A 13,733-nucleotide genomic window follows, 5' to 3' on the forward strand; every position below is an offset into this window, starting at 1 on the left:
ACCACATTTTGATCATGGACCACTACTAAAACATTGCAAACATGATGCTTTTTGTAATGACTTATCAGTTGTTTAATTCATATGGTTTCAAGGTCTACTTTATATAATTACTTTATCTTAATTATTTGTTTGGTTCAAACTGTCAAAATTTTGAAATTAGTAAAGAATTAACTCATTTATGTCTTAGCCAGATTTATAGCAATCTTCACATAAGCCAGATTTAAAAAAGCACAATTAAAAACATGGCCAACAGATTGATAATAGCACAAGGGAAATGGAACACCAATTCAACCAAGTGAAATGGAACACCAATTCATTCAGTAATAGCAAATTCCCACAAATACATTACCTATCTAAAACAACCCGTAAAACATAAAAATCATCACTGTCGCAGCTCACAACTACATACCTAACCTAATGACAATTGACCTTCAACAAGAACATAACCACAAATACAACTGTAAACGCCCACGACATAAGAAATAAAAATTGCAGGAATTTATGTAATCTTCTCTTTTTTTGCAATTTCCTCTTCAACTTCTCATTTTTCTTTGTCAATTCTAGGATAACTTTCTCCCTATCCAAGCAAACTTCATCTTCTTCTACTATTTTTCCGCTATTAGCTTCAATTTCAGATTCTTTACCTTCGAATTCAGATTCCTCTTCATTAACCCACTCAAAATAGTTACAGTGTGAATTAGACTGCAAAAGAAAAAATTAAACCATTACCGTAGATCAAACTCAAGCAAAAGTGATGAAATTTGTTATACTTACAACCCAATTTCTACATCTCTAAAACAATTTGCCCTTGTTCTTCACAGTAGTTGCCTTTAGGAGCAACAATCTTTCCCCACACCCATATACTTTTGATGTTATTTCCGAAGACGAGGCACAACTCTGTGACATTTTTGAACCAATCTTCCTCTGCGTAAAATTGAAACCTTTGCTACCACTCTTCATCACTGACTCCAGACGAATGTTGTTGCCTCAGTATCCCCAACACGAACCAATCTTTCTCTTCAGTCACACTCTTTAGCACCTTAGCACCATTCCAATCCTCGAATCATAATGTTAGGGATAAATCCTCTCTTTGAAGCTTTTGAGTAAAATAAAATAATTAACTTTTGTTTTGCCACGTTTCACTGTAGTTTAATTGACCCTTAAAATAACGGGTGACATGGAACTCCGTCTGCCAGCTAAAAAAAAAAACTAACAGGGTCCTAAAATGGGAACCAATTCCACGAGTTTCAAAAGATGGGGGACCAAAATAGATTAAAGTTTAAAGGAGGAACCAAAACCAAAAACGCTTAATAGTTTGACGACGTAAAACATAGTTAACCTTTTTTTATGATCATTATCATTTGCAGACATGTAATAATGGACTTTTATTGAAAAAATGAAACAATTGATTTGACTTTTTCTGATTATGTGAGTAGTTAACAGAGATTTTAGTTCTGTGTGTTTAACTTGAATGCAAAGGCATGTCTTGAAAATATAAAAACAAAAGGAGAGACAAAGATAAATGGGAGATAGGAAAAGATACATAAGACAAAGAAATGGGAGAGGTGGAGTCTGATTGTTTAATTTAGTTATTTTTATGTAAAATTTTAATTTAATTTAATTTTTTATATTTTAAAATGATTCAATTTTAATCTTTTAATTTAAGATTAAATTAATACTTAAAATTAGTTATAACTTATATATATATATATATATTAAATTATTTCAAAATTCATATATCAAATTAAAATTTGATTGATTTAGGAAATAAGATACTAAATTAAATTAAAATTTAAAAAGATTAAATTGAAATTTAAAAAAAAAAATAAACTTTTTTAAGTAATTAAAGGATTAATCATAACATTTTTAAAAATTGAAAGATAAAATTAAATCAAAAAATAATAAAAAAATCAAATGAATCAAATCATTAAATGACTATATTATTGATTAAATCTTTTACAATATTAATATAACTTTTAGGAATAATTTTACCTCTTACTCCATTATAAATATAAGTTTATATATATATATATATATATATATATATATATATATATATATATTTACAAAGACATGCATTAATTATTACTTAAATGAAATAAATATTCTGCAGTGAATACATTTGTTATTGATTTGTTTAATTAATCAGAATGTGGTGGGTAAATGTATAAATGATAATATTAATGGGTGGAGCAAGTCGAGGCTTCAATATCTTACTTTTATTTTTAAACGTGAAAATTCACTTTTATTCTTATTTTTATACTTAATGAAAAACGGTATTTTATTGATATTTGTCTTAATGGTATGTGATATTTGTCTTATTTTTATTTTATTGAAAAACGGATATATTGATATCATTTTTTAATTGTTTCAATAAAAATTAAATAATTTTCTTGTAAATTATAAAAATCATTATACAAAATATCATATTATTATTATTAAGTGAAAGTTAAATAATTATGAAAAAGGAATAAAATATATCTAATGTATATTTTAAAATTAAGTTACAAAATTAAAAAGTAAAAAAAAAGTTTATATAAATTTCTTATATTAATAATAAATTAAAGATATTTTAACAATTTATAACTAAGAACTAAGACAAGTATAACAAAAATCGCGAAAAATAATATATGGCAAATATATATATATATATATATATATATATATATATTCATACCAGTTTAAAAAATTGATACATATACTCAATGTTAGATTTTTCTTTTATAAAGAGCAAGATAAATTAAGAAAATACTCAGATGAGATATTACGATGTTTCTTTTTATTTTTCTATATTATTTATGATTAAAAATTTGTATGTAATATCTATTTAATTATTTTAAAAATATGAAAAATTAGATCAGGAATCAAATTTAACCTACTTTTTTTTGTGATAGTGGACAAAAACGAAGATCATTATTCCATTTTTTTTACTATAAATAGTAAATCATGTTATTTGAGTAAACACTATTAATAACATGCTATATGGGTAAAAAAATTACATGATGCTATTTTTGAAAAAAAAAAAATCCAAACAAGCCTTAGGAAGACTCTTATAGTGGTTGTTGAGATTATAAATACTGGTTGTTAAGATTATAAAATATTTTTGGAAAAGTGAGCCACTAGATCTATTTCTAAACGTGCTTTCTTTAGCTCGATAGGTTATCCTAATTTTAGTTTTTAGGGTTATATATTAAGATTTTAATAAATATTTTTACACAGAATCAAACCCTAGGGAAGCATATAATAACAAATATTACGTTTTAAAAAAATTCAGATAAGATTATTATTTAATGATTGCCTTCCACTTAAATAAGTATAGTACCAATACAGATCGAAGTTGTACACGTGTTAAGAGCCTATTTGACGAAACACGTGCTCCTTTCCACACAACTACCCCATGGCATTTCCGTTATTCGAGGGCGAGAGCGAGGTCAATTATCGGAAGTCAACAGTTTGAAAAATTAAAAACTGTCTTTTGGAATTTCTTCTTCTTCTCCTTCTACCATTTTCCTTTCACTTTCTCTTCCTTTCCATCACTTTCTCTTATTTCCCCTTCGCATTTTGCCTGCGATAGAGACACACAGAAAATCACGGTTCCATCCACGCCAATGGAGGAAAAGCAAGCAGCAGCCTCGGAATCTGCGCACGCCGAATCTAACGGTATCTCTCATGGCTCCGACCACGGCTGGCAGAAGGTGACCTACGCTAAGAAACAGAAGAAGAAGACCAACAACACCGCCAACGGCTCCGATTCTCGAGCTAATTCCAACAAGCTCGTTCCAAACGGGACTTTGTCCGGCTCCGATGCTGTTTTCCGGTCGCTGGAGCTGCAATCGGAGGACCGGCGCCGCAAAATTCTGGAGGCGCGGAAGGCGGCCGATGCCGCATACGACGACGATGTCGCGCCGGGCAGATCAAAGCAGCGGACTCGAAATGATGAAGAGGATGATGAAGACGACGAGAATGTGGAGCTTTCCGCGGAGAACGGGAAGGCGGAGGAGAAAAAGGTGAAGCAGAAGAAGCCGAAGAAGCCTAAGGTGACGGTGGCCGAGGCGGCGGCGAAGATCGACTCTGCTGATCTGGGCGCTTTCCTCGTTGATATATCGGTAGGACATTGTCAATTGAATCGCGCATTTTTGGGTTTTGTGTTATCGGTTTGATCTGTTGGATCAGGAAGACGATACATTTCGATTCACTTAGTTTGATTTGAATTTTTGTCTGTTGTCACTTTAGGCATCGTTCGAGAAGCAGCAGGACATATTGATGATGCGGTTCGCTGATTATTTTGGACGTGCTTTTTCTGCCGTGACCGCATCTCAGTTTCCCTGGGTGAAATTGTTCAGGGAGTCAACTGTTGCTAAGATCACTGATGTGAGTATTGAGTTCCTTGTTTTCTTATTGTTTTCTTTTTTGTAAATATTATATAAAGAATTTCAATTTGTTAGCTTAATGATCCTGAAGTGTTTACGTTGTTATGGAATGTACATGCATATACACTTTGAAATTTGTTTGTGTGAATCATGATAGCACCCAGGATCTGTGGCAACGTATTGGTAAAAGGTACGGACTATTTGTTGTCATCGGTCTTGTTCAAGCAGTGTCTACATGAAAATTGAACATTTGACAGAGATATACATACGACAGTGGGCGCAGACTATACTGCTGAATAAGAAACGACTGAAGCAATAAGATCTGATGTTAAAAGGACGTTACTTTCTTTTCAAAATAAATATGTAGTAAAATCCTGTGAGGAAGGGCTATGGTGAAACAAACTGGAGTCAGCTGCCAGCATGTTTTAAAGTAACACGTCAGCAGTTTTTTAATTTAGTAGTCATGCGATATAACAGTTTTTGTGTGTGTTTTGTCTGCAATTTTCAATAGAAAAAACCTTGATTAGCTCCAATTGGTTTTGTGGGATGAACTTTTGTGTAACTTTCAGGCTATATGAATGCTTTATAGTTTAGAGTGCCATGTTCTTTATGCACATTTTAGTTATATTGCTTCATACTTTCTACTGTTACTTGTAACTATTTGTTTTAACTTATGATATTGTTTGTTACGCTCTCATTTATCTCTTCGTATATATGAATTATGAAGTGTCTTTGGTGTAGTGAAATTTAATTGAGGTCTCCTACTATGCGTGTGTCTGGAAACAATCAATGCAAACGGGAATTAACACTTTCCTAAACACAAAACTAGGAAGCGACATTTCATATATCATTCGCATCCAATGGAAGTTTTCCCACTTTCATCTGTAAACCTAATACTTACTAAATCTGTTGTGATATTGTTGCATATGGTACTGTCTACTGTATTTACTATTTTAAAATTGGTAATTTAATATTGTTAGTCAAGGAAGACTTTTCCTAAATCTATTACCTTTTTCTATCGTGATAAAGAGTACTGTGTCTTGTTATTGGTGATTTATGACTTGAGAATCATAGTTATTGAAAAGCATTCACTCATCAATTACATAATCATAGTACCGTCTCTTGTTCTTGTCATTTTATGGGATCTTAATGTTTGAAGAATATTTATAGTTATTATGCAGCCATTCATATTCTATCTTTTAGTGTTTTTCAGAATCTTGGTTCTAGTTTCTGATATTTTCCTATGAAGTTTATTGATGAATTTCCTTTGTCAGATGCCACTTTCTCACATATCTGAAGCTGTATATAAAACATCAATTGACTGGATCAACCAACGTTCTCCTGAGGCACTTAGTTCCTTTCTGCTTTGGTCTTTAGATAGCATTCTTGCTGACTTGGGTAGCCAGCAAACTGCGTCAAAGGGTTCCAAAAAGGCTGTGCAGCAAGTTTCTTCAAAATCTCAGGTATTACACTGAATACTTGTCTGTCTTTTGATTTTTGGATAATGGAAGTCGCTTGTGTTAGGAGATAGAAGGTCACCCACCAAATTGAAACAAAACTAAGCTAAAAGAGAAGTTTCAATACAGAATAGCTGTCTATTAAGGGAAGTCTCTGGAAGACCCATGAGGTCACTTGAGCAATCTTCCTATTTTTATTGCAATATTCTCTTTTAACCAAAATACAATTGGGGTGATAAGTTAGCTGTCAATTCACCCTGCAATGCTATGGACGGGACTCTAAGAGAACCTATCTACTGAACAGTTAAGAGGGTCAATTAAACAATTTTTTCAAGCATGATTAATTAGTGAACACATGATCATTTATAAATCCAAATATTCTCTTCAAACCAAACGCAATAGGGATGCATGATTGGTGCTTGACTTTGAAATTCTATGGCATATGCTTTGGTGCAATTTGATCTATCAATATTTATTTTATTTATTCTTAACATGATGTTATTTTTGATAGGATAATCTCTGCTTCTAATTGTTCAAATGATTATGGCATAAACATTGCAGGAAGCGATGCTACTAAATCATATATTTAGTTAGTTCAATTTATGTTTCCAATTTCTATGCGATCTTCTTTGACACTGGCACCCCTAGTGAATGAATAGTCAATTTCAAGACAGATAACACAAATAGGTGCTCTAGAGACATATGTGGCTGACACACACACACACATATATATGATGTACTTAATTTTTCTGTTTTCCCTATGGGGAATGGGCATTTAGTGACATAGGAGGTCAAATATCCATGTTCTTAGATTACCATTTTGTGTTTGTGTTAACGAGTCAGTTTGTTTTGCATCATTATTCTCTCTAGAAACTAAATGCACATGCAAAGGAAACAATTGCTTCTATTTGAATATTAGCTTATGTTTGACTTATGCCGTTCACGTTCATTGTAGTTTGTTTATCTTCTGATTTATGGTAAAAAAATTGTCTTGACAAGTTTTTTTGTAATTTTGTTTCCTAAAGCACATTCAACCTTTACTTGATTATATATATATATATATATATATATATATATATATATATATATATATATATATATATATATTCTTTTTGCTATTCTTTTCAGCTGTAAACAATCATTAACTTCACACTACCTGCAGGTTGCCATGTTTGTTGTTTTAGCAATGGTGTTGCGCCGAAAGCCAGATGCTCTTATAACTGTTTTGCCCACATTGAGGGAGAATACAAAGTATCAAGGGCAAGATAAGCTTCCGGTGATTGTATGGATGATAGCTCAGGTGAGGCATAGATGCCAAAATAACGATAACTTATTAGCAATCCCCAAAAAAATTAGTTATTTGACTTTTAAAGGATAAATGTAGCATCATTTTCCCTTCATTTTGTTAATGGTTAATATTTCTGTATAGGCCTCTGTTGGGGATCTCTCAGTAGGTTTGTATGCTTGGGCACGGAATCTCCTACCCATAGTGATTGGCAAAAGTGGTAACCCCCAATCCAGGGATTTGGTTTTGCAGCTGGTGGAAAAGTATGAAAACATAGTTCCCTTTTTTATTTATATCCCTAATTCACAATTGCTATTGTCATAACCATTGTGTTTTTTGTGATTTGATGGCAGAATTTTGTCTACCCCAAAAGCCCGACCTGTTTTAGTAAATACTGCTGTGAGGAAGGGAGAACGTTTAATTCCTCCTTCTGCATTTGAAATTTTGCTCCGGGTTACCTTCCCTCCATCTTCGACTAGAGTAAAGGTAGATATGTTCAGCTGGCTTTATATGTTTGCATTTAAGTGTATCATAGCTCCAAATCTTCAAAACTTAAGTCAATATGCTGCTGCTTTTATATATAGGCTACTGAAAGATTTGAGGCCGTATATGCCACTCTGAAAGAGGTGGCTCTTGGAGGTTCTACTGGAAGTAAAGCAATGAAACAAGTCTCGCTGCAGATATTCAATTTTGCTATCAAAGCAGCTGGAGAAAGTACGCAGACCTGATTTTATTATTTTATTTGTGCCTCTTTTCTTTGTTGATGAAATAAATGCCTAGTGTATTCTAAAACATGTTTTATTTTTCAGACAATACCGAGTTATCTAAAGAAGCAGCTGGTATTTTAATTTGGTGTTTGAGTCAAAACACTGAATGCTACAAGCAATGGGTGAGTGTTTTTTGTCTTAATGCTTACTCTTTTCTAGTTTAGGCAAGCTATTGATGTTTTTTGGATGGAGCAAGACAACTTATTATAAGAGACAATTTCTTTGGAAGTGTCTGAGATAAATGGCAATCTTTTAGGTAATGGTTCTGATATTAGAGATTCTAGAGAAAGACTGAGAGTGTTAATCTCTAACTAAACCCGATAATTATCTGTCACTTTCTTCACGGCTGCCAACCTCTGCCAAATCCTGATAAAGTTGTTACTTAAAATCAATTACTCCCTCAAACAACAGAAGCCATCCCCATTGAGTTTATTGTCTAACACAACCATGAAACTAAATTTACTTCTTTGATCTTATTCCTTGTATATGAACAGGAAAAAGTTTATCAAGACAACATTGAAGCAAGTGTTTCAGCTCTTAAGAAGCTTTCCGATGGTTGGAAGGAGCAATCAGCAAAATTGTCTCCTTATGAGTCACTGAGGGATACCTTGAAAAATTTTAAGCAAAAGGTAATTTCTAATAAGTCAAAAGATCTACATTTTCAGTTTATTGTGTCTGGGATTGCTTTCCAACACTGCGACATGGATTGGTTGGACTGTGTTTTATTGTACTGAAGTAGCAGAGTGTTTGGACATGGTATGTAATGATGTAACTATTTTTGGACGCAGAATGAGAAAGTATTGGCTTCCGAGACTGATGCTTCTCGTCACGCACACTTCAAGGATGCGGATAAATATTGCAAGACGATCTTAGGAAGAGTCTCACGAAGCCATGGATGCACGTCTTGTTTAACCGTAACAGTTCTTGCTTTGGCTGTGGGTGCTGCCGTTCTTTTGTCCCCCGGTATGGAATCTTTGGATTTTAAGAAGCTCTCCGAAGTTTTCAACTCTCAGTACTGAGTACTTGAGAATATTCCGCATTACTAGCTGTTGGTTGCTTCAAACAACAATTTTCGTTTCAGCCCCACTCATTCACAATGGGCACAGTAAACCAATAGCCTCATAATAAAGTGGTAAATGCGGAAATTGTACACTTAGTTCAAATCCTGTTCAGGCAACAAAGGATAGCCGCGGTCAACAATGGTTTGAGGTTTACTTTAGTTAGACTATTTTATAATTTATTTGTTCGTGTCTGTTGAGTCTTAATTTTAGTTATTTTATGCCTTTATATTAAGTACGCTGGCAAAATGCCAATGAGGTAACTACAGCTGTATCCTGAAGTTAATTTAGTTGTATCAGAGGAATTTTGGTGCTGCATTGCGAATTTTTTTTCTACCTTTTTCTGTTATCACGGGTTGATGGTTTTGTCCTTTTCAGTTGCTTCTTCCCCGTTATCGATGCTTTGTTTTCCTTTAAGTGGATAAGCGCCATTTTTTTTTTATATTTCAGAGTCACTGATTTATAACTGTTGAACAACGCGTTTTTTATAAGATTTTCTGAGATTTGCTTGCATGATCGTTGTCATAAATTCTGCAGAACGTGTAAAGTCGATTGCATTGATGTTCATTAATTTCCACTTCGGAAATCGCTTGACGTTAAGTGAAGGTCAATCTTACTAAGGATAATTCTACTACATTTTCTATTTTGCAAACGTATCGCATTCAATATTCATTTTGTAATAATAGAAAGCAGAACAGGTATAACTCTACATTTACAACAAAGTAGTTTTGGAGAACTAAACTTCTAGAATTACTATAGAACAACTACTTTGTTGTGTTTTAGTCCAGATTTATAGATTATCATAATCTTCAGGTTCGGCAAATGGGTACTTTGAATACGAACTTCTGATTTTTGAAGGATCTTCAGGTACAGACCAAGGGTACTGCATGTTAGGGTCCCGTGGGAATTTCCTGAAGTTTAAAAACGGTGCCCAAAGAATAACCCTGCAACAAATATATTTCTTGAGATGTGTTGCTGATTGTTACAACAAATAATAGTGCTAGTATCAGTATATATATTTTGCTTTCAGAGGAAGCGTTGCTCACCCTGGGAAGAAAATGAAGACAAACATGAATTGCAGATACATCTCCAGCAACCCTCTTCTATACCATCTTTTCCAAAGCCATATCATAATTATTGGCTGCAATTCATGCATTTATGAACACTTACATATTAAAACTCAGTTTTAGATGCTGTTGTTAGATATATAATTTGGACAAACTTAAAAAGTTTTGAAAGAAAGGAACTTACTGGCACCACTAGGAAATAACCAAACATACCAATCCCCCATTGTGTCAAAACCCACGACAGTTCTGGCCGGTTATTCTCTCCTGTCACTGCTAACACTGGCTGCTCCGCCTGCCCAAATAACCCACACTTTTACTTTCTAAATAAAAATCTTTAAAACCAATAATTGTACAAAAACCTCAATTAAAATCAAAATTATAAAATTACTTTTAACAAGAACAATGCGAACTGGGGATGCTGATATAAGAATAAAATGAAAATTAGTTTCTAAATAGAATTAGTAACAATCCATACTAGAATCATCTTTATGCAATATCATCGTAACCAATACACTCTCATGGTAATTCAATATAAACTAATACTTATTGATCATTTAAGCAGAGAATGTTTAGATGGAAAAGTAACTAGAACTGAATTTGTGTGTACAAAAAAATCTCACCAAGGCCAAGAGTGTTCCTATATGCAGTGCCAAATTGGTATAGTTTAAACTGACATCATTATCTGGTTTGTGGGTGCAGCATGTAACCTGCAATGAGTTAAGGAATGAAATGAGGTTAAGTAGAAGTAGGAGAGAATGAGTTAAGAGATGAAAAAGTAAAGTACAGATAGTGATTGGGAAGGCCTAGTAGTGTTTTTGTGCTTGGAAGCAAAGAAGAAAGAAGGTGTCCGAAGTGAGGGAGTGGGAAGAAGAGGCAGAGCTTTGGGAACATGGAGGCTGAATGAGCACCTCATCTTTGTTTCGAGCTCTCTCTCACTTTGCTTCCTTATCACTTCACTTCCATCAAAATTAAAACAAAAAAACTCACAAAACCAAATGTGTGGATTTCAGATTACATCACAACTCATCCACTACCCTTTTTTTCTTGTCCATTCAACTTTTGCTCATCAGTTCAATGCAAATTTCCTAAATATTGTATACTTTCTTGTGCTTAGGCAATTCTTCATAAAAAAAAAATTAAGGATAAGAAATTAAATTAACTTTTGTTCTTATCTAAAGTCCTTTCAAATAATATATTCCATTATGGAGTTCGAAACTTTCCTCACAATTTTATCTTTTAAAAAAATATGTGAAATTATCGAATATATGAAAATAACTTTTACGCAAGTTAAGATTAGTTTGTGTATATAAACTTTTAAGTAATGTTTTTACTTTTTATTTTTTATTTAAAAAATTAATATATTTCATCTTTTCTTAGAAATTCTTATAGAAAAAAATGCGTGTAAATATTTCCTTGCACTCTGTGGTCTACACAAATGTGTTCAGTTTGGCATGAAAAGTAGAAAGGAGAATTTTAGTTCTAATATTTTTTTCATAAACCTGTTTGTTTGAGTTTTTTTTTTTTTAATAGTTGTGCATTAAAAAATTAAAGTTTTGGTTGAACATTGGACTACAATTTTGGGGGTTAACAAAACAAGGCTGGGCTTAATAATTAAAATTGTGACTACAATTTTTAATAGGCTAGGCTTAAGTGGACTTCGCGTAATTTAGTAAATGATAAAGTGTTTTTTTTAAACTTTTATAAATTATTTATTTAAGTAAAACATATTATTTTATTACTTTATTTTAATTAAAAAATAAAAAATTGACCTATTTTAATTTTATTTATAAAATTTTGTCAAATTTATAAATTTTTTTCGAAAGATAATTTTTATCTGGGTTTATATCTTTAGTTTATTAGTTTGTTTTGAGTAGCTACGCTAATTTGTTTTCTTTTTATATGAAAAATTAAAAAATAATAATTTTGTTATTTTATATTATTTAAAAGACACTAAAATTCAGGTACTTGATTTTTTTTCCATAAAATATTATTAACTTTAAATCAAATTATTCACTCTTTGTTTTTTTCCAAACAATTTTCAATTTATAAATTTAATTAAAAATATTAATTAATGAATAAAAAATTTAAAAAATATTTATAAATTAAGTGTATTTTTAAAATGTAAAATATTTGTATATTTAATTTAAAAATTGTAAAAAAAAAGTTATGAGACTGATCCCTTTGACGAGCAAGCCAAAATTTTTAGTTTTTTTTTTTTTTCATTTTTAGTATTGTTTATTGTTTTTTTAGTTAAATAGTGATGAACATTTTATGGTTGAAAAGTGGTTCTTTTTGTGAGAACCCACTATCTCTCCCCTCTCTGTACATTCTCTTCTTTCTCCTACTTATAACACAGAACCACACTCCACCATCATTGTTTTCCTCCCTCAAAATCAACTACACAGCCTTCTCTCTAATAGGAGCTCAAATTTTCCCTTTCTAATCATTCATCCCTTCTGTTACAGCTACTGGACCTGGAACCAGAAGAAGTACTCCTCCTCCAACTGAGTCATCTTCTCCTCCCGGTAAGCCAAATTCGGTTTTCCTCAATTCTCTCCAATTTTGGAATTTTCGGAGTTCAATGCTTACCAAAACCGAATTAGGGTCCTGTACTCACTCTGAGTTTATGAATTTCAGCCCCTTAGGTTGTGGAATTGAGGTGCCCTTGTGATAGAGTCTTGCTTGTGGTGATTTTAAAAAAGGTAAGGGAAGTTAACTGTAAATTTTTCTTACTTAAACCCATGAATCATGTTTGATGAGTCTTATTCAAGCTTTGAGTGCTAAATTGATGGTTAAAAATTGTATGTGTGATTGCTTGATCGAATTCTGCCATGAATACAGTACTCTTGCATGTGGGAACAGTGAGTGATCTGGTATTTTCGCCTAGGCGGGTGGCTCTCGCCCAAGCGAAAACACCAGGAAACCCACCTCTGATCCTGCGCGAAGTCTCGCCTAGGCGAGCTAAGGTCGCTTAAGCGAGAAGACAATCTCGTCTAAGCGAGCCAGCTTAGACTGAGCGAGAATTCGCCCAATTTTTAATTTTTGCCAGTGTTAGAGCCTCGCTCAGGCGAGACTGACTCGCCTAAGCGAGATAACCTCTCGCCTGGGCTAGATTGTCTAGCTTGAGCGAGAGTCACTGCGGTGGGATGCTCTTTCTTCTATTATAAAGTGTGATATTGTATGTTTTAAGGTACTTTTGTGCAATTAGTATCTTATATGCCTAGAACGTCATTATTAATATGTTGTGTGATGAAATTGGATGAGTATGTATCATGAGGAGTTGTGTTTGGAATGGAATTTCAAGGGAAATTCATGTGAAATTGTTAATGTGTGTGTAAGGACGTGTGGAATCCATATTGGTTGGTATCTTGAAACTCCAATAATCATTCACGCTCAGATAGAGCAAAATGGATTATGTCGTGAGGAGTAGTGGGAGGTCCTAGTCTTTGGACTTGATCAAGTCCTAGCGAAGGGGACTTACCCTGGGAACGGTCGGGTGAAGACTCCTTGTGTCCAGACTCTACAGAGTCTGGGAACCGTTGCAGGTGCAAGCCACCAAGAGCTCCAATGTCGCTTACACAATCCAGATATCGATTTTAGAATTATGAAATTGAGTTGTGTGTTATGATTGATGTTTACATTCTGAATTGTATCATTCTTTTTCTCTCAACTCAGTTAGCTTACCCTTTTGTTTATATTTTGCCTGTCTTTGTATTTTCTCCTTTGCAA

At 33.1% G+C, this 13,733-nt stretch overlaps 2 protein-coding genes across 2 annotated transcripts; one reads left to right on the top strand and one right to left on the bottom strand.

The window, feature by feature from the left end:
- The first annotated feature begins 3,483 nt into the window (after positions 1-3,483).
- Positions 3,484-9,295, top strand: LOC114177811. The gene is made up of 10 exons (XM_028063363.1): positions 3,484-4,106; positions 4,234-4,371; positions 5,645-5,833; positions 6,990-7,127; positions 7,257-7,375; positions 7,466-7,598; positions 7,697-7,826; positions 7,922-8,001; positions 8,374-8,508; positions 8,668-9,295. Exons 1-10 carry the CDS (start codon positions 3,609-3,611, stop codon positions 8,896-8,898), a joined length of 1,791 nt encoding a protein of 596 aa, XP_027919164.1. The 5' UTR covers positions 3,484-3,608; the 3' UTR covers positions 8,899-9,295.
- A 273-nt stretch (positions 9,296-9,568) lies between these two features.
- On the bottom strand, positions 9,569-11,028 carry LOC114177813 (NAD(P)H-quinone oxidoreductase subunit L, chloroplastic). The gene is made up of 5 exons (XM_028063364.1): positions 10,789-11,028; positions 10,625-10,711; positions 10,189-10,296; positions 9,984-10,078; positions 9,569-9,881 (listed from the first exon to the last, which is right to left on the bottom strand). Exons 1-5 carry the CDS (start codon positions 10,915-10,917, stop codon positions 9,728-9,730), a joined length of 573 nt encoding a protein of 190 aa, XP_027919165.1. The 5' UTR covers positions 10,918-11,028; the 3' UTR covers positions 9,569-9,727.
- Between the last annotated feature and the right edge of the window lie 2,705 nt (positions 11,029-13,733).

Source organism: Vigna unguiculata, chromosome 3 (genome assembly GCF_004118075.2).
Source record: "Vigna unguiculata cultivar IT97K-499-35 chromosome 3, ASM411807v1, whole genome shotgun sequence".
In the NCBI taxonomy this organism is placed as follows: domain Eukaryota; kingdom Viridiplantae; phylum Streptophyta; class Magnoliopsida; order Fabales; family Fabaceae; genus Vigna; species Vigna unguiculata.